A 21,275-nucleotide genomic window follows, 5' to 3' on the forward strand; every position below is an offset into this window, starting at 1 on the left:
CTGGCTCTTTGGATAAAGACAAGGTTTAGGAAGCCTCAGTTACCTGTGATGTCTTATGTCAGACCCAATTTTCCATAAACGCCAGTATCTGTGGAAGTAGCTGGGACATACATTTGAAAAACAGATGTGGGTATCGTTAGCATGTTCGCAGTAATCATAAGGTAGTGTGATCCGAGAACCTCCTTAACTGCTATAGTTCCCTTGATTCATGATCAAAAATCCTGATTCAACAGAAAGTCCTCCTTTCTTATCAGTGAGTTGAATAGATGAGCAAAAGATTAATGCACCCATTAAAGGCAGAAAAAAGGGATTTCACTTCCAGAAAATAGGATGAGATCTTTGCAAATCACCTCATCATCCTATGAGGCAATGCCAGGAATCAGAATTTCCATTAACCTTAGTGCCATGAGAAGACTAGAAAGTGGCTAACGGGTTGCATTAGGTAGAGAGTAGAAGGAAAGAAAACCGCGAGAGCAATGGGACCCATAGAAGAAGAAGGAAGTTTCAGGGTACGGGGTGAGGATGTGGGGAGACCTGGGTGGACACAGAGCAGGAGCTGTTCCAACTGCCTAGTGTGCTGCTCTGAGATGAAAACCAAGGTCAGCCGCTTGCAGGTGATGTTTTCCTTTAAACAAAACAAAACAAAACTAAACAAAACTAAACTAAACTAAACAGGGGCCCTGGGTGGCTCAGTCGGTTGAGCATTCGACTTCAGCTCAGGTCATGGTCTCGTGGTTTGTGGGTTTGAGCTGTGCTGACAGGTCAGAGTCTGGAGCCTGCTTCGGATTCTGTGCCCCTCTCTCTCTCTTTCTCTCTCTCTCAAAAATAAACATTAAAAAAACAGTTCCTCTTTAAAAAAATTTTTAATGTTTATTTTTGAGAGAGAGAGAGAGCGTGAGCATCAGTGGGGGAGGGGTAGAGAGAGAGGGAGACACAGATTCCAAAGCAGGCTCCAAGCTCAGAGCTGTCAGCACAGAGCCCGACGCGGGGCTCGAATTCACACACGGTGAGATCATGACATGAGCCAAAGTCAGACGTTTAACCGACTACGCCACCGGGCACCCCCCCACCCCAACCACCTCGGAAAAAACAGTTCATTTTAAAAGGGTAATGACAATAATACTGTTGTGATTATTTAAAAACAACTGTATGGTTCAGCCAGTCAAAGCAATGTTGGAGGCACCAGGTTTGAAAAAGTCAGTGACACTGTATTTTGCAATACACGTTTATGGCCTTTCTCAGGAGCAGGCTTGTTAAAGTAAGTCCCTGATATTTGGAGGCAGACCCAAACAGCATCTAAGTTCCAAATGTTTCACACCAAATTAAGATTCAGGAGGTGGGTATCACCAGGAGACAGCACCAGGGCTCCCGAGGAAATCAGATGAAGAGCAAATATTTTCAAGAGCTCGGGGGACTTTCTAATTACACTCGGCTGGAGAAATATGGTTCCAACAAAGGTGAATTGTCATCCCAACTAGGTAAAAACCACGACATTCTGAAGAGACATGTGATCTTCCCTCATAAAAATCTTTTATTGGCACACCAGAAATATCCATTTTTTTCTAGTACAGTAGCTGTATGCATCTACAATGGCCATTCTGTGTAAACTACGTGTTACAAGTCACTAGAAATCTAATTAGCAAGATGAATTTAATAAAGAACAAGAGTAATTATGAGTCTACAGCGGCCCAGCCTTCGAGTCTCATTGGAGAGTAAATCAAATATCAAACTAGTGTTGCCCTGCAACAGAGTTTTTCTGTAGCCAAGAAACCAAGATGGACATAAACAGGATAGCACCCATTCAATAAATTAGGTACGCTTAACTAGAAAAACACTGTAACTGATAGAAACGACCTAAATAAAGCATGAAAAGAAATAATCAGCTATTTACATATATTATTTTTTGCCAAAACTTTAGTTTGTTAGCCTTCCCACCTTACCTCTTCTATTTGTTATTCTTGTTTTTTCATGGTGAATTTCTTGGCTCACTGGCAAATGCTTAGGCAACTGATCAGGACCTCTTTCCCTGTTCTCCATTTTCTAAAACTTCATGTCAAACTAAAGAATCTGAAAGGTAACCTGTGCGAGTCTATCTCTCTAGAGAAGCAATGAGAATTATTGTTCTGCTCTCAGTCACAGCCATGACGCACAATCGCATTTTTCTTCCACACATTGTTTGAACTACTCCAGAGAGCTGGGTTGTGCATGGCAGCAGAGTGGACGGATTGGTCATTTGTGACAGGCACAGGTACACATGGAGACAAGCGTGTTGATCCTGAGAATGGGGGTGCTGTGGACTGCAACTTCAGATCCCCCATTACTGAAAATGGGGTCTCTCTCTGGTTGCTTTTGTTTCACATTTATTTTTAAGGCTTAGTGTCATTGCAGCATTAACAAATAAGAATGCTGACGTCATTTCTGTCAAAGAAGGGCTCTGTGATGAATGGCAGCAGGTACCATAATTAAAATAGCGTTGTTGAAAAGGCATCGAGTTGGTATGTTTCTGCCGCTATGGCCAGAATGTGTAGATTTTTAGCATCGCTCTTGGGGATCTGAGAGATCTTGCCAATGAGCCTCTTTGTCCCTTGTTTATTCCCTTTCTAGTACTTATAACAATTTTGTAATTGTTTTATATTCAGTTTGCTTTCCTATGAGAATATAAGCCCCAGAAGGGTAGTAACCACACCTGTGTATTCACCACTGTGTCTCCAGTGTTTAGAACAGTGCCTGGTCCATAGTAGGTTCTCAACTAAAAACTTGTATTAAATAAATGAACCAAATCATAAATCTCCTGGTCTGCCTATGTCTAGAGACTTTCTAGTTTGACTCGATGACCAGGGTTTCTGGCCTATCCTAATCATCCTACGTGCTGTGAACCTCTGTGTAGCCCTATGGCTAATATTTTTGTGCTTCGATGGATAGTATAACTTCACAATGCTGCATTCGTTCTGCCCATCTCTCAAAGACTAGCTATGCAGGGCTAACTCTGCATGAGAGATAACAGGGCAAGAACCTTGTAGGAGGTAAACTGCAAGCTCCAAATTCAACTCATTCTTCCCCCCCTCTCTTTACAACCTCTTTGTCAGAAAGCTTAAGAAAAAGGTCATCAGGAGAATATTCTCTTGGTGGTACCAGTTCAGTAAGTCACCAATAACATGATCAGAAAAGAAACAAAATAGAACTCACCTACATTAAAAGAAACTTAAGTTAAATGAAAGCAAAATCTGGGAGTGGAAACTAAGTGACACGGTGGGCTGTCTAGGTCCTTTGTTGCTGGACGCGGAAGTGACGGCAGGCATCAGAGCAGGAGGGGGGTTGGAAAAGAAGGGGTGGAGCTGTGGGGTGTGAAGACACGGGGGTCCAGCTTTTCTCTCCTCCTCCCCCTCTGCTTCCGGAGTGCTCCCTCTGCATGCTGGCTGAGCTCCTGCTGTCGCTCTCTCAGGCAGAGGTGAGGACGGCCCGGCCCGTTGTCCTTAGGCTATTGATGCTCTGCTGGAGTAGAAGTCGGGGACTGGGAGCCCGGTGTGAAGCGTGACCTGGGGGACGAGACTGTGAGTCCTGGAGGCACCGCGGGAACCCTCCCGGCATGCCCCTCCCCAGGGCACAGGGCATGTGTTCCTAATTCAACAGGGGCCCTGTTGGCTTCCTTTAACGTCTATTCTAGTAGACGTTAAAGAGAATTCTAGTAGAATTCTGCCTGTGCGAGGAGCCTGGCCACCATGGTGGGCTCCCAAATCCTGAAGACACTTGATAATATGGTTCTCATCCATTTGCCTCTTTTAAGGATCCTGGGAAGACCGTGTTCCTTATGACCGAAGACACAGGCATTGATCTGCAGGTAGCAAAGCCTGTTGGCGAGGACGCAGTGACACTGCCAAGTCCATGGATAGAGAACAGGTGAGCAGACAACCCTTCCCTTACCACTTGTCCACTAGTCACTCCCAGGAGGATAAGCCTTTCGTATGGGGAACGAACAGGTGATTGCCAGGTAAGAAGAAACATGGGCACTTATACGGTTTCCCTGGTTCCGTGCAGCCTTGCACTTCAGTGGGAAGCTGCACGGATGAGGCTGGAACTGTTCCATGCGGGGCTGTCATCCCTCCCCTTCTCGTCCCTGTCTCCCCCAGCCCAAGAGTCTTTCTCCAGATACTCAGAACATCCCGGAAACCGCTGAAGAGCATTGAGTGCCATACTCCTGGGAAGGGGAAACAGCTGAAAATGTGGAAAACTTCGAAGGAGGTTTTTCTAAGACTCACTTCTAGGGCAATTTATGGTTTTCTTCCTTCCAAGGTAGAGGCTGACCTCTGAGAGATTAGATTTCAGCCTCCCAGAAAACCTGGTCTAGTCGCAGGAAGAGAGAAGGGCAGAGGTCACTGGGTTACAATCACTTTTACTGCACACACTGATAAACGACAATGTTTTTTTTGTTGTTTTAATAGTTCCCGAGACTGCGGTTCTGAACAGAGCAAAAATCACCTGCAGTGTTTTGATTCCCAAGGCCTATGTATCTTAAGGCGGCTGTCTGCTGAATGAGGTGCACAGCTGATAATGAGAGCTCCAGGTGAGAAGGGTAGGGGCAGCCCCTCAGGGCACCCCACGGCTCTCTGATCTTTGCCCCAGCCGTGGCCCCTTGGTCCCACCTTGCCCCTGTGAGGCCCCTCATACCTCAGAAACTTTGTCCTGGTTGCTCCCTCTGCCAGGAAACCTCCACACGGCTCGCTCCCCACCCCCCTCCAAGGCTCAGCTCACCTGCCACAGCAATAAGACCTACCCTCAGACTGCAGCTGCCCGCCCGTCCAACCCCAGCACTCTCCACCCCCTCGCCCTGCCCTTGGCCTTGTCTCCCTTGCACTTATTGCCTTCTAACACATTATATAATTAACGTAGTAATTTGCTTATTATTTCTTCTATCTCCTGTAACTCTATGAGGGCACAATTTTGCATGTTTTGTTTTCACTGATAAACAACAATACTTACAGTAATTATAATAATGGTGCCTTACGTATTAAAGGCACCCAGTAGGTGTTTGTTGAGTGAATGCATGAGAAGAACCTGTAGTTTTGCCATTTGCAGTAAATCCTAAGTAAGTGGCCCATACGCAGGGATTGTTTTCTATCCCTGTGGCACCTAATAGAACCGAGTAAGAGTGCAGAGAAGATGTTCAGGATTTCTGATAATGGTGCTAAAACTTCAGTCTCACACCTTCACTTCTGGGGTGCTTCTGGCGCTCTGCATAAGTCATTCCATCTGTTTTCATTCCAGCTGGTTCAGGGGTTTCGTTCCTATTAGGGATGAATCTAGGCCTCGGGGACGATCAATAGCAAACCATGAACAGAGTTCCAATTCGCTGTTCATTAGACTGCGTCCAAGCTTAACGAAGGGGCTGATGCTGATCTGGAATCATCTCAGTTGTCACCGTTGATCCCTTTCCCCTCTCCTTTCCTCCGTGTCTTGGTCTGGGCCTTACACGGTTGGCTTCCCTGTCTCGGGGATCAATGTACTGCCCGCGGGCAGCCTTTGAAGCGGAGCGAGCGGAAGCCGAGGTGACACCCGGGGGCGCGGTGCTTACCTGCACGTTCCTGTTCAGGCTGACGGCCGGGAAGAACAGGCCTTCCACGTTCTCGAAGGCTATGGGCCCCTGCTGTTCGTCGTTGATAAAAAATGTCAAGGTTTTCCGATTTAAGTCGAGGAGCACCCCGATGGTGGCCCCCTTGGTGATTCCTCCCTCAGTTCTGTGAGAAAAGAAAACATCACGTGTCATCATTCTAGAAGCTCCCCTTTTTGTGCTAAATGTACAAACCCTTTTGACTAACCAGTGTTTCTCGGCCTGTTTAAGAGTATCGTTCCCCACATCTGAGGAGCATCTTCAAATATCTTTTTTCCTTAATCACCCCTCCTCACAAAATTTTCATATCACAGATATGCTGCGTATGTTTCTGTGTTGTGTATATATCTGTGCTTTGTGAATGAAAAGAGTAACATGTTTTGCTTGCCCCCAACCCCCACACTAATTTTCACTCCCTTGGGGGGAGATAGCGCCCCCTGTTGAGAATATAGAGTCAACCACACTGCTCTGCTGTTGCTGAGGGTGAACTCTTTCTCAGAAGGTCTCTACCACTGAACCACAGCAGCAGAAAACAAATCAGTAAAGTGCAAGAAAAAACAAAGTAGGCTTTGGGCTATCAGAGCTCTGCCTACAGCTGTGCTGTGTACTTTGCACAAATGGTGTGGCTTGAACATCAACTCCAAAATGACTTAATTTGAAAGTCAAAATAAAGAGGCACTTAAGCTAAATCTAAAGCATATGCATGAAAAATTGGATTTGGGGCCTTATGCTACTCATTAAATAGAAAAACTCATTCCGGAAAGATGTTAATTTTTGGCCTGTTGAGTTTGAATTGAGAAGGCTGTCCATAAAATGACAACATCGAAGAGGATTCTCCCCTGCAAAGTGAAACAATTATATTGTAGAAGATGGAGTGGTTTTCAAGAACCTGCACTGAAATGTCATTTTAAAACAAAGTATGTCTTATGCTCCAGTTGGTGGTTTCTCAAAAGTCATTAACACGGATGACCAGATTTGTCTTACCGGCCACTTCCCAACTCTTTGAGGTCTAGCAATATTGAGCTTCACCCTGATCTCAGCAGAGCATACAAATTGGTAAGTGTTGTTCCTCCCCCCCGGCATGCAGAATACAGACTGTACATAGCGGTTAAAAGACAGGCTTGTACGTTGCATCTTGTTAATCACAGCTTCAACAATGACAGCACAGGCGACGTGCAGTCTGCACGCAAGCAGACGTGTTCAGCTTCAAGAACGTGGTTTTTTTTGCATAGTGTGACACTTGTGTTATTCTTTACTCCTTTACTCCAAAATAAAGAAGCTAGAAGGGAAAAGCAAGTGTGCTACCTCGGGGAATGGCATCAGGAATCTAGTGACTGAGGGCTCCCCCACGTGTAAATCACCAAAGGTGACCGCTCATCTACATCTAGAAGGATTTGATATCAGGCTGCAAGGGCGTGTATGTTCACTTTCAGCGATAGTGGACAACGCACACCTGAGTGGAGATGTATAGAAAATGTCTAAGGGAGTAGGAAGTGGAGGTCCTAAGAATCCTACTGGCTAGGGAAGGAGTAGAGATGATGTATCCAGAAAAAGGTGAGACTGTGGAGCCCACCAGCCTACCACTGCCAGACTCGCTTTCCTTTTGATCTGACTGAATAGAACTCTATATTTTTTTCCTTGAAACACCAGTGAGAGTGTATCTCAGGGAAATCTTTGAGAATAAGGTGGATGAGGATCCATGAAAAACACTTCTCTACTTACACAAACCAAATGATAAAGGAAGTGTAGGGGGAAAATGTGTAGCATAGATTAAATTATAATTGCTTATATTTGCTGTTAGAGGCAAACCTAAGGAGATTTCTATGTTCTCTTTCCCCAGCAAACAAATCAAATTTATACGATAATAAGAGAGTCCTACCCAAAGGAGTAGGTGCTAAAGGTTCTCAAGTTACCCAAACTGACATCCATAAGATTTACTTTAATGAATGGCTTCTATTCTGGGCAGTGGTAGTAATAATAATCATAACAAGAAGAACAATGGCTTCTGTTTTCAGATGCCTCTGATGTGACACATTTCCCCATATCTATCTCATTTAATCTTGAGAACACTCCCACATGAAAAAATACTATTATCCTAATTTGGTGGATTTGGAGATGAAGGTTCAGAAAAACTCAATGACTTTCCTGGGAAGTTGTAGCTCGGGATTTTAGAATCCTGGGATGTTTTCATGAAATGGATGTGCATTGGAATCCTTAGTTTCCAGCCATGGTGGCATAGAACAGTGAAGGGCCTAGGAAAGTGCTCATGTCTCTGGCATTATGTAAAACATCATATATATATATATATATACATATATACATATATGTATATATATATATACACATACATACATATATATATACATATATATGTGTATATATATACACACATATATACACATATATACATATATATGTGTATATATATACACACATATATATATACATATATATGTATACGTATATACATATGTACATATGTATGTGTGTATATATATACATATATATGTATATATATGTATGTATATGTATATATACATACGTATATGTATATGTGTGTGTGTATATATATATATATATATATATATACACACACACATAAAATAAACAAATAAACACTGAGATGGAGAGTGGTAGAATTCCCGTGCTACCCACTGAAGACCACCTGCCTGGCTCCCTTAATGTCATCTCTTTAACAGGACTTTGAGCCTGGGCTCTCGTTTTTGACCAGAAGCCAACGTGAAGAAGGCTCGGTTTGGGGGCCGCTGGGTACCTGTTGGTGTGCGAGTTGTTGTGCATGAACCAGCTCCGGTTATTGTCCACATACATTGCCCAAGCTTTGTCGTCCTTTCCTAACATCACATCCTTCATCACGTCGATGCGAGCCACGCCGAAGGCAGGGTCAGGGTGGTTGTCATAGCGGTCTACAGTTAGCTCCCAGTAGTGGACGCCCTTGGAGAAGCCGGTCTTCCCCAGCACCACCCGGTCATCGTAGCTGCTGCAGGTCACAGTCAGGTTGTCATTGGAGAAGATGATGTCAGAGTGTGCCGAGCCGGGGTCGAAAGCAAACCAGGCCACTGGGAACAAGAGAAGGGAGTGCGGTTACTAAGGCAGACCCAGCGAGCTCTATGCCGCAACACGCTCCTGCGCGGGTGAGGAGTGTCGTGTCCCGTTTTCATGCTGCCATGCAGGAAGGAGGCTTCCGGGGCCAGAGGGGGCCCTGAGTGAGCAGACCGGGGGCACGTCCTGGGAGGTGGCACTGTCTGCACCCAGAAGCAGACGGAGGACACAAGACCGATTCAGCAGGGGTTACCTGACTCAGACTGCACTCCCAACCAGGTGATCCGGGAGTGAGGTGGCATCGATTTTGGAAGGTGCAAGTCCCTTCACCCGGTGACTGGGACAACAGTACACCAGAGACATAAAGGGAGAGGGTGCGCTAAGATGCCTGTGTAACCCTGAGGCGGGGAGGCTAGGATCTACAGTCCTAGATGGAGGAGGGATAAAACACACTGAGTGAAACCAGCAAATATCCCTTCGGCAGAAGTGCTGAAGTCTAGTCATTTTGAAAACTTCCTTAAGCGGTATTGGAAGCTTAAAGGCTGCGAAGCTGTCGGCAACGTGAGCTGATGTTCATGAGTGACTGTGACTCGGACTTAAGACAGGTTGCTTGCTTTGTACCTTAAAAATAACAGTTTGCATGTTACTCCTGACCCTAACGTGTAAACTATTTTGCTGGAGCAGCAGGTATTTTGGACATCGGGTGAACACAGAATGACATCTTTGAACACATCATTATGACTCGAGTTCTAAATGCCGCCTACCAATAACACACTCTGGAGAGATGTCATTGCTGATTTACTGAACCTGTGAGCCACCTCACATGCACTTTGGTCTTTGCTATTTGTAACAGAATAAGGTTATTCCATACCTGCCAACAGCTTTTTAATGTCAACTGTTGTCATTCCAAGTGAAAGGCATGGGAGAGAGAAATAGGAAGCAAAATTGACATTGATAAGAAAACAGGTCTCTTTTGATAGGCTAATACCAAAAAAGGACTCAATTTAGGACACTGCAAACATTACAACAGTTGGTCTGACTGGTACCTTTACCCACGTGAGTGCTCATAAAGAGTGCATTGGTGTTTAAGAAAAATGGGGGGGGGGGGAATGTAACCTTCTTCTAGGTATAAAATTTAAAAATACATTTTCCAAGTATTTGAGAAACTTATAATAGGATTTTAATGACAATTAGACAATTTTATTGACATAAAATAAGCTGCCGCCATTTATTTGCTGAAGGAGATTGAGCATGCCAACCACAAAAGTAAAAGATGACAATCACAGTAGGTGTACTTGCCTAATTGAGAGTAAGGTGCAGATTGTGTCTCAAAATTGCATCCTATAAAGAGATACTACACATCAAAGCTACGAAACAGCAACCAGGTTGATAAAAATTATTTGTATACAACGAAAAAGCACCAGCTGAAAAGAGTCACCAGAGGCCTGATTCATGAAAAACCAAAGCCCTTTTTATATTTGTTTTGTTTAGTTTTCTGGATAAAAACTGTTTCTCTTGCTCTTTCAAAGCGAAAAGTACATCTTTCTTTTTTCCATTTAACAAATCCTCCTCCAACTGATGCTAAACTATACAGCTTAAATGTTTATCATCTCCCCACGCTCAACCTTTTCCACTAAAATTTCCATATTAAGAAGGCTTACTGTTTAAAATGAGAAAAATGTGGGGTGGGAGGGAAGCTAAACAAAATAAAATACAAAATAAAAATGAGAAAAATTCACCCAATTGAAATGGAGAAACCAACAGATCTTGATAAAACTCTGTTCTATATTACTTGTCCATGCACTTCTAACTCTGGTGATACAGGAAGGCCTTTGTCGTGACTTGGGCCCAAGTTAAATGACACATATATGTATAAATGAACATGGAATGTAACGTGTATGTTAATAAAAGCATCTGATAATTGTTAATAATGACATGAATTAAATGTAGTAAAACAAATTACTTCATCCCCTTCTCAGATCATTTTGTTATATCAGTTCTTCTTACCGAAGGGAGGGGAGGGGGCCCTGGTGGAGGTAAGATGGTCTCAGAGACATATTAGAATCACCTGTGGAACTTTTTCACCCCCTCCAAATCTTAGAAGATTTGGATACCCCCTAGCTACTCCATGAGAAACTGGGTTGGGGGGAGGAAGCAGTCTAGTCTTAAAATGTTCAAAGGTATATAAACTATAGTTTCAAGTCATGTTGGGGACTGAGCTGGAAAATGCATTTTTGAGGAACACTAGGTTATCCCCTAGAAAGGATCATTTAATTTTTTTAAGTCAGTAAGACCCTTATAAAGTAATTTCTAAAACAATCAAATGATAATACACTGAATTCAAATAATTTAAGAATTAAGATAGCAACTTACCATAAAAAAAGGACTAATGATTAAGTTAAAACACAAAATTGAAAGGTTATGACCTTACTTTTGGTTACTTTATTTTACTATGGGATGACACAGACAAAAGAATCATCTTCTCCCAACTCATGGATGATTTTTATGTTTAATTTCCACCAATTATCACTTAAATTCTTATTCATGGGTTACAGCACAGTGAGTACTGACCACAGGGGTTTGATTAAAGCTGAATCGCCTATCCCACTTTGGAAATAAACCTGTAGAATCTAAATAGGGCTTTTGAAAATTTTAAATGAATCATGCCTTGTGCAAGTCTTTTTCAAAACAAGTTCTCTGAAATCTTTTTACACTATTTAAAACATACCACCATACATTTAAGATTCAACGATACAATGAGCACAATGCTGTGAAATACAGCCATCACATCTCCCCAAATCCACATTTCATTTTATTCTCGAGACAGTACGTGTTACAAAGACTACAACAATATTTCAGTACATTGGACACAGGTGAAAAGAGTTCCATAACAAAGCATGTCTTGAAAGCCAGTAGTGCACAGAAAAACAATAAGAAACATAAAAGCACAAAGAAAAAGGTCGTTTTAAAGGGAGCTTGAAGTCCCTGCATCCTTTTTGCACTGTCATGCTGTGGCCTTCTTCATTCCGGGATGTGGGATGAGCAAAAAGAAGAAAATAAAAAACAAAAGAAACCTTTGGAAATGTGAAATGTGCACCACGTGTATCCACGATTACAATATAGTCCTGAAGAGATCAAATAGGTCTGCATCTTAGATGTTTTCGGGTTCTATTTGCTAGACAGAGTTGATTGCACAGTAACGCGTGTCTAGCTTCCCTGAAATCAGCCTGAAGCTCTGTCACAACCTGCTTGGCTGTAGGAAACTTGGGGGAAGCCAGCCTTTTCCATGACTTGGATCTTTGGGCCTTAGGCAAGTTAAGGGTTTCTAATTTGGCTAGTGATGATCCCTCCCCTTCGCTAGGGAAAAAAATCAGCCATGAGCCAGACCGTCCTACCATTGAGCACGGGCTTTTGCAGAAAATACTTTCACTTTCTGCTCTCTGGTTTGCCCGCTTTGTAGGATGCATTCTGTTGTTGGTGTGTTTTTACTTTATTTTTCCAATAAAGATCTCTTGAGTCTATGTTTAATCAGACCACTATGAGCTGGATGCACTGATCCAGTCTCCCAGACACAGCTGGTTTCCTGGATACAGCAGGGTTGCAAATCTCCAAACGAAGGCCACAGCCTCCACTCAGCCAGCCTATGCCGTGCGATGCCACTGCATGTGATGACGGAGCGGGTTATCCGTGGCGGTACCAGCTTGTGCAAAAAGAACCATTTCGCTCGTCACTGTCCAATGCCATTGTACATTGACCACAGCTCGATGGTTGGGCCTTACACCACACAAACAAGAACGCCACAAAGCTCCAGCATCCAAATGCTCCTCAGACCGGAAGCAGGCCACAGACATAGAGACTAGCTCATTGCCCTCTCCATGCACATGAATGGCAAGAACAAAACAGGTATTCGGAAGATGCCATCAAGGCACAGAGAGATCAAGGGGAAAGGTCAGACGAGCTCAGCTCACCCGGTGCATTGAGAGACTGCAAAGAGGAATGCAAGCTCAGCTGGTGGGGTGAGGGTCGGAAATCAAAGTAGGATCTCCCGGGAAAGCTGGGTTGTAGATTAAGGGTGGAGGAGAAAGGACTCATTCTACGGAGCGGCAATCTTTCCGAAGGCACTGGAAAAGGGAGTGTCTGTTCTTCTGAATCTGTGTCTAAATGTAAGATCAACGCAAACTAGAGATCAGAAATCTGGTACCTGCCCATGCACGGTTCCCCAAGACCTGCCTTACCAGTGCATGTGCACAAAGCCTCATCCATCCCGCAGGTGCCACGAGGCATTTATAAAACCAACGTGGCTTGGGGCTAGGAGGGCACTCTCAGCAGCCAGGACTCAAGAGCACGGGACACCTCAAATATCACAGACAATTGCTTTCACTTCTCCCAATTCTCAGTGGTAGAGACAGTATCTTGGAAGGTTCCCTTTTAATTCAATATTTTAGAGTTGAATTTAGAAACTTTAGAGGTAGATTTTACCCATTGATGACCAAGAGTAACACTTAACCCCTTTTGGCTACCTTGGAAGGAAGTTACTACCTGTATAACAATGGCCTCTTAAAGGGTTTTTGTTTAGGAAATGATGATTTTTTTTACCCACTCTTTGCTTTTCCATATTTTTCCCTTTTCTCTCTTATGTATATATTTCCATTTCTGAATGGACGAGATGATTTTTCTTGTGTACTAGCACACAAGACCTGCTCTTGAATAGGATAGGAAGATAGGGCTGAGCAAGTAATCAGGGAAGGAGCCTTACCTTTGTTTCCGAATTAAGATCAGACCCCAGCAATGCCACTTGGACATCTCTGGTTGTCTAATAATAAACAAACTGGGGCAGTGGTAAGGTGCGTTGGTGGCAAAACTGTCTTTATTTTCAGATACTTGGGTATGGCATGAAGGTCACTATTATATTAAATAAAGACTTATCGATTATCCGACCTGGTTTTAGAAGCGCTTATTAGATAGTTTCTCTAAATTGCTAAAATCACTCCTTTCTCTTTTGTCAAACAAGAGCTGGTTCTATGCAGCAGGGTGGTCTGGTCAGAGACAGATATTTTATCAATTGGGGCCTTCTTAGAACACAGTTTGACAATAATAATTTAAGAAATAGACACAGTACAATGGTAATATTCTATGTCCAAAAACACCAAGCAACCATCTTTTCATTGAAAAAATAATTTTGTTTTTGTGGCCAGAGGATGTTCCTAGGGATACTTTTCTGGTTTGAGTATGTCAGCATGCTTCTCGTGTTGAACATACCCTTAGCCTATCAAAATACTATTGTGGACATGTTCAAGCCAAAATAACTCAAGTGTGTGCGTGTGTGTGTGTGTGTGTGTGCACGCACACACGCGCGTATAACACGATCCTATTTGCAAAGCTCAGAATAAGGGGATTGGCTAGTTTCAGTTGAAACTGCCAAGAGTCAGTCCCATTTTAGTTTCTGAATTTACAATATTAAAATTAGCTTTTTGGGCTTTACTCTTATCCTTGGGGAATTTTCTTTTTAAGAAGTATAAAAAGATCCCAGAAAAAAGGAATTGCTATCTATGGAGTTAAGGTGTTGTGTTCCCAATCACAATATATTAAAATTTCTTCAACCTAAACTTCATATAATTTCGGTGATTTGACGTACATGGTCATTTCTTGGCTCAAAAATGTTAAATAAGAAATGATTCTGATTCTATAATTGTCTCAAGGGGGAACTAGTCTTTTAGTTTAATGGAAAAATTTTGAAATACAGCACCACAAACTGACATGGGCTTCGTTTAGGAAGAGAAGGCCATATTTATGTCAGTAAAAGATTTTTCATTAACAAGAATTTGCTTGGAAATGTATTTTTCACCAGGTGGTAGCAATCAATTCATTATATTGAAAATACTTGTTGCTTTAAAAATTAAGGGAAAGGATATACATAGTAAAATGAATTTCAGAGTATATTGAACCTCCAGGTCATCATCTGAAAACCAAGGAAGAGATATATACTGAATCCAGATCGCAGGGACCATACCCAAGCCATCATGAATCGTACTCACCTTTCCTATTCTCAGTACTGAGTTGGTGATGGCACCATTCTGTGGGGTGGGGGCTGTGAGTAGCTGTGGTCATTCATACAATCAACAACTTGACACTAAAATAGTTATTGCTTTTCTATCCTTTTATGTGGGTCCACTATATTGATGACCCAATTTTCCTGGACTTCTCTCACTCTTGAACTATGCCCTCTCTTCAGGCAAGCTTATTTAATATCCAACCATTCCATCTCTGTCTTTTTTCTCCCACCAATGGCCTCTCATACTCTTCACCTGGGCTCATGTTCTCTAAGGAGAGTCTAAAAAAATTTCTTACCTCGTTGTGAAAACTTTCCAAATGAATTACAAGAGAGAGAGTGTTTTCCACCTGATCCCAGCAGGCCTAAACAACAGTGCCCCTTTATGCCCTTCCCCATGGGCACATAGTACAAATGTTTGGTCAGTTGCCTCTAGGTCATCTATGTTACCTGATGTTATCTTAGATTACAGGAGTCTTAGAGGAAGACGCTTCTTTCGGTAACTTCTAAGGAGCAATCATCATGCTTCCCCTTGAGATATCCTGGGTGGAAGAACTCATTGCCTCTGGGCAGCCCCTCTCCAGTTTACAGTTACTGCTTATATTGCTCTGGATATTCCTCTTTGGGATCTTTACTCATCAATTGTAGCATTACTATCTGGGGCCAAGATAGTTTTAGTTCTTCGAGTATTTCAGGACAGTCAGCAAGCCCCTTTAAATCTTCCCTTTTCTGGGCTAAATAGAATCTATTTCCAACCCTTATTCTATGGTATGGATTTCAAATCTTTACTTTCATTGTCTTGCCCCTCTGGACATATTCAAAAACATGAACCAAAGATAATATGACAATATTGGGAACAGTATTGCCACTCCCCGGTTTAGCCAAATCACACAACTCACAATGAATATACACACAGCTACGCAGGAAGGATGTACATCCTCCTCCCTCACCTCCTCTTGAAAGCACAACTATTGAGATCTGGAGAAAGTTTCTTAGTCATCAGTATTCTATTAGCCAAGACAAATAGGAACAAAGTTAATCTTTTTTTTCCCCCAAAATACATGATATGGAAGCCATGTTTCAGATCATAGCTAATATGCAGGATCATTATTATTATTTTTTATTCAAAATGTTTAATGTTTATTTATTTTTGAGAGAGAGAGACAGAGAGAGAGACAGAGAGAGAGAGGGAGAGACAGAGAGAGAAGCAGAGAGGAGGGAGACACAGAATCCGAAGTGGCTCCAGGCTCTGAGCTGTCAGCACAGAGCCTGATGTGGGGCTTGAACCCATGAACTGTGAGATCCTGACCTGAGCCAAAGGCAAACGCTTAACTGACTGAGCCACCCAGGCATTCCACAGGATCATTACTATTAATTTTTAATGTATATATCACTAGAGAAAGACACGTAGCGCCTTAAAAGATTTTTAATTTCTTGTCATGTTTCATTCCATGCAGTAATCTGTCTGCTGAAGAGTTTTGCTGAGTAAAAGCAGTTTATCAGGAAAGACCAATGGAAAGAGCAGTAGAATGTCAGCTGAATACTGTTATGGTGACTCTAGGCACAGCTGAATCTCTGGGGTGGAGACAGTGGTCATAATGGGAATGCATCAAGACACAATTTCCATCAATTCTATCAAAGACCACCATTTTCCTCTTGCCCTTGCCTAGACTGTTTTCCCTTCCCACCCAGCATTAGCTGGATTCAGGAGTTGAGGCCTCTGTTTTAAAGAAGCAGTTAAGAATTATCAAAGCAAAGATCAACTGGGGATCACACTTATTATTTAATGACTCTTGGGTTCAAGATTAAAAAAGAATGTGTAGGTACTGTACTCCTGTTTGGCTTAGTGTTTATACTTTTTGTTGCTGTTGTTCATTAGTTAACATTTACCGAACACCTACTGTGTGGAAGACATTGTATTAAAACTGAGCAGCTATGAAACATGAAGTTGGCAGGAGAACTGACCACAGAAAAAATAATAATTTAGAGAAAATCTTCTAGAGGTAGAATTTCTTGACTGATTCCAACATGTACAGAGTGTGAAAGATTTCTGTAGTGTGGTAGAATATTTTAGAAATATTTCTCATCAGTCTTTGACGTATTATTTTTGGAATTCAAAGAGGAAAAGCAAACTGACAGGTCTTCCTTATGACAGTGTATGCTAATCCAGCTTTCTTTGTGACTGGTAGAATTCTTGGTCATCTTTTTGTCTGGTAGCAAACAGCTTCATAACTTGGACAGCCCTTGGGTGCTTGGCTGACAAGACAGTTATATTTCAAAGCACAGTAAGGCAGAATATGCCAGTAAGAACTGCACAAACAGCATTAAACATGAGTTTCAGTTCAATTATAAACCATCTGTAAAATAATTTGCCTTCTTTAGGAGACAAAGAAATGAATGAAGGAGGCTGAGATTCCTCAAATGATCTAATAAGCATCCAAAGTCACAATTATGTCCAACTGGCACATAACTTACAATGAAAGGTGGTATTTAAGCTCTCTTAAGTGTGGCATTAATTGCAACTGGGAAGTGAGAAGCAAATATGTTTTGAAAAATTCCTTCTAAGAGAAGAAATGAAATAGTCTCTTACCACTCCTGGGACAATTGCGTACTTTGTCATCAAATCTCCACTCCAATTTAGAATTATATCATGGAGCTATTTATAAGTAACTACCACCAGAAGAACCAAAAATTCCTATATTTCAAATAGATACAAAAGATCCCAAAGGACTAAACTGCTCTCCAGAGTGTCAACTGCAAAGCATATTCCCCAAAACCAAAGACAGGGTCTGGATCCAATTCAGTTCTATGGAAAAATTCAGGGAGTTCCCTGGGATATCATGCATGTTGTCAACATTGAGAGGAACAAGGTATCTCTCTTTTCTGGGTTCTGAAACCTATCATGCTTCTCACTTTGGATTTTGTAATATCGACCCAAATTTGTTCAAGTATGATTTACCTACCTTGAGGATTTTGTCCTGGAAATGCACATTCTTCTAACTAAATAATGTTTTGGGAGCTCTGATGCTCTGAGTGAGGAGAAATAAAACAGAGGCATAGGAAAAAATGTCTCCAGTGGACAATATACTTCTCCTTATATGACCCTTTATCAACTATTTTCTATTATTGTTGAATTCTCAGTATCATAGGCAGATCTTTAAGACCTATTAAGACCCTTGGAGGAGGGGGGAGGTGTCTATGCCTGTTCATAGCATTTTCTGAAACAGTTAACAGATTTCACAAGTACTTTTGAAGACAGAAACCATATAAGAAAACCAGGGGGTACAGATTGTAAAGAATTTGTAGGTTATCTGCTCTAAGTCTCTAGTTTTGGAGACAAAAACAAAAATAAAACCACCCCCCTAAACCAAGAAGCCTCCCCACCCCCCTTCCCAAATACAACAACCACAAAGCAAAAACCCCTAAAGTCCAGAGAAGTTAAGGGACACATCCCAAGTCACACTGCCAGTTGTGGTAGGACATGACAGGGACCTAGGCAGGATCAATTCTTGGGGAATAATACCTTGGGAGTGACAAAGCCATTGTTTCTCTTTTGTGCCTTGGAAATGCACAAAAAGGTAAAGTCTATGCCACAGGCCATGGGCACATGCCAGTGGTCTCAGAGGTGGCCAGGCTTTGTGCAGATGAACCTAATATATCATTCTCCAAATCCTGCACCATACTGCGTGAGGGTGAATCTTTCTTCTCTAAACGGAGCAGTTTTGGGGACTGGGGTGGTTAGGGATTGAAAGGCAAACACATCATCCTCCCCTTTGGGATTTTGGTCATGGGGAGTGGGTGAGCAGAGAGTTTCCTGTTGTTGTTCTTCTGAGATCAGATGAGGGTCCTTTTCCCTCACAAGGTTACAGCTTCTCTGGGGTGGAGGGGGGCCGGCGGTTCAAGACATCAGGATTTAAGAGTGCAGTACTTACATTGGTCCAAAGTCACTATAAAATATCTGCAAAGAGATTCTGGACAGATGCATCTGGGGCTACTCTGGGGTCATATTCTATTTCTACCACTGAATATTCTTTGGATTATTTCCTTTAATGTGCAGGAGAAGGAGCTATCACATTGGAAGGGGGAGTATGATGCTAACAATCCAATGCGGGGGCGGGGGGATAGACATTTTAATGTTATGAATAACATCTTCTATGCCCTCTTTTAGAAAGCATTTTCTAAGATGTAATTTTAAGAATCTTAACCCTTTTATTATCATTACACAAGACAATCCTGAAAAGTGTTGAGGAAATGGCTCCTGTGGACATTCAGATAAGAAAATGCTGGAGAGCATCCTCTAAAGACTGATTCTCTATCACTATTTACCTTCTCTCTAGTTTTCTCACAATTGAAATCTGGAGGGCTGAGAGCTTTTGTCAAGAAATGGCTCTGTGGTTTCAACCGCACAAGAGCTCCAAGACCCAGACCTCATTTGGTAGGATCTTTCAAGGACCTTGAAAAGGTGACTCTGACATTCCCTTTTTTCCCCCAAGCAGCGACCTGTCACTGCCAGCCAAGAGCATACTCTAGTACCAACAGAGGAGAAGGGCCTCTCTAGGGAAGCACTCACTCTGGGGAGGAAAGAGGGGGGAGCTAGTGGAAATGCAGAGACAGAAGAAAAGGACAGGACTTGAGTAGGAGCTTGGATATGACGTTGGAAAGGACAGCCTCTTCACACCTCCTTCTTAAAGGACGAATGTTATTTTTTTCACCAAAATTCTAACATGACTGTTTGAAAGTGTTAAAGTCCATTTCTGGCTGGGGTTTCTGGATGAATACATGAGACAGCTACGCAATGCTGTTGCATTTTGACAAGATGTTTCACACACTTAGCAAACAGATTTAGGATAGGGTTCCCTCTTTCCTCCCTTTTGGTTGATCGCAAATAGCACTGTTCTAATGTCAGCACCAGAGTGCACTACACTGGGCATTGCAGGCCGAAGGCCCGGGTTTGACATATCACTTAACCTCTGGAAGGCTCAGTTTTCCCCAATGCAGTGTGAGATAATAATGCTAATACTTCCTCCTAGAGTGTGGTAGGATTCCAGTCCTTGGAATCTGTGAATACATTACCTTACTGTCAAAAACAACTTCACAGATATCATTACATTAGGGATTTTGAGATGGAGAGATTATCCACATGGGCCCAAGATAATCACAGGGCTCCTTATAAAAGGGAAACAGGAGGTTCAGAGTCAGGAAGAGATTCAAAGATGCTACACTGCTAGCTTTGCAGATGGGGGAAGGGGCCAGGAGCCAAGGAATACAGGTGGCTTCTAGAAGCTGGAAAAGGAGAGAGAACAGATTGTCCTCTAGAACTACCTGAAGGAATGCATCTCTGCTGTGAAATCCACTTAGGATTCTGACCTCCAGAACTGTAAGGTCATAAATGTGTGCTGTTTTAAGCTACTGAGTGTAGTAATTTGTTAGAGCAGCAACAGGGAATTAATACACAGGGTAAATCTGGAATATTGCAGCAACAGAACAGGAGAAGGGTTTAGACATTACATTAGCAGTGGGCACGAAGGTGTAGTCTGGAATCTAAATAGCTGTCTTAGAGTGAACAGAAAAAAATTCCTAGTTTTTCCTCAGAAGCTTAGAATGAAACATAGAATGGATAGTTTTTATACAATTCCTCCACTGGATTTCAGTCTCCTAAAAATACTTGCTGGCTGTCATGTTGCTGTCATTTTTCATGGACTCTTTTACCGGACAATGTAGAAATGAGGCAGTTTATTGCAATAGTTTTCTCAGTGTATATTGTACTGTGATCCCATAAAGCCTTCTGAGAGACACCTAATGCTCATTATGAAGGGTTCCAGAAAATGTACTTTTAAATGTTAGATGGAAATATTTTTAAAATTCATGTATGCTTTCTTCCTTAATCAGAACCCAAGCCACAGAATGCTCTCTTTTGACTCCCCCCTTCTCTGGGTCTGTTCTCAGTTTTCTGTTACCTTCCCTGATCACCAACCCTTCTTGTCTCTTCTAATGTGAAGATCCTAGTCTGCTGTGGTCTTCCCAGCTGGGTCAAGGAGCTCTCGGACTTGTGTGTAAAGTAAGAGTAAGCAAGAACTGAGGGAGACCAGGGGCCCTGCTGTAAAGACACAGGAGTGTCTACACCTGAACTTTGTTGCCCGCCCCCCCCCACCTTTTTTTTTTTTTTTTTTTTTTTGCCAGTAAGAGGTCATTGTCACTTCTTGATTGTAAGATGACCATCTAGATTTCAGGGTGGATATCTTAGTTCTAGAAAGGTGAGATACCATAGTTTTCAGGCACTCTTGAGTCAGGTGCCATGGAGTTCAGGAGGGAGGAGGGGTGGAGCCTATAAACTCCAGGGCAGGGGCCATGTCTCATGCATCTTTGTGACCCTGGGCCCAGCACAGTGCCTGACAAAATTGAGGTGCTCAATTAATGCTTTTGAATGAGTGAGGTTTCTTTATCATAGCCAGCTCAAGGCAGACTTTGAAGTTTTTGCCTTGCATACAGTTATTCCCTGTGTTTGGATTTCTGTCTCTCTACTCTCTGGGAAGTCTTCTCTCCTTTTTAGATTATATTCAT

General features: G+C 42.4%; 1 protein-coding gene across 9 annotated transcripts in view; it reads right to left on the reverse strand.

The window, feature by feature from the left end:
* Positions 1–1,508: 1,508 nt before the first annotated feature.
* TRIM9 (tripartite motif containing 9) overlaps positions 1,509–21,275 on the reverse strand; it is a 112,532-nt gene continuing 92,765 nt past the window's right edge. For 2 of the 9 annotated variants that reach the window (XM_045450935.1, XM_045450934.1), the window contains exons 8-13: positions 12,634–12,822; positions 9,965–10,006; positions 9,537–9,560; positions 8,379–8,682; positions 5,570–5,732; positions 1,509–3,536 (exon numbers count right to left, since the gene is read on the reverse strand). In XM_045450935.1, the coding sequence (XP_045306891.1) occupies positions 3,474–3,536; positions 5,570–5,732; positions 8,379–8,682; positions 9,537–9,560; positions 9,965–10,006; positions 12,634–12,822 (785 nt within the window). In that variant the 3' untranslated portion in view covers positions 1,509–3,473. The remainder of the gene's footprint in view (positions 3,537–5,569; positions 5,733–8,378; positions 8,683–9,536; positions 9,561–9,964; positions 10,007–12,633; positions 12,823–21,275) is intronic. The other 7 variants (XM_045450941.1, XM_045450940.1, XM_045450936.1 and 4 more) reach the window with 6 other exon arrangements.

The sequence above is a fragment of the Leopardus geoffroyi genome, chromosome B3 (genome assembly GCF_018350155.1).
Source record: "Leopardus geoffroyi isolate Oge1 chromosome B3, O.geoffroyi_Oge1_pat1.0, whole genome shotgun sequence".
Lineage (NCBI taxonomy): Eukaryota > Metazoa > Chordata > Mammalia > Carnivora > Felidae > Leopardus > Leopardus geoffroyi.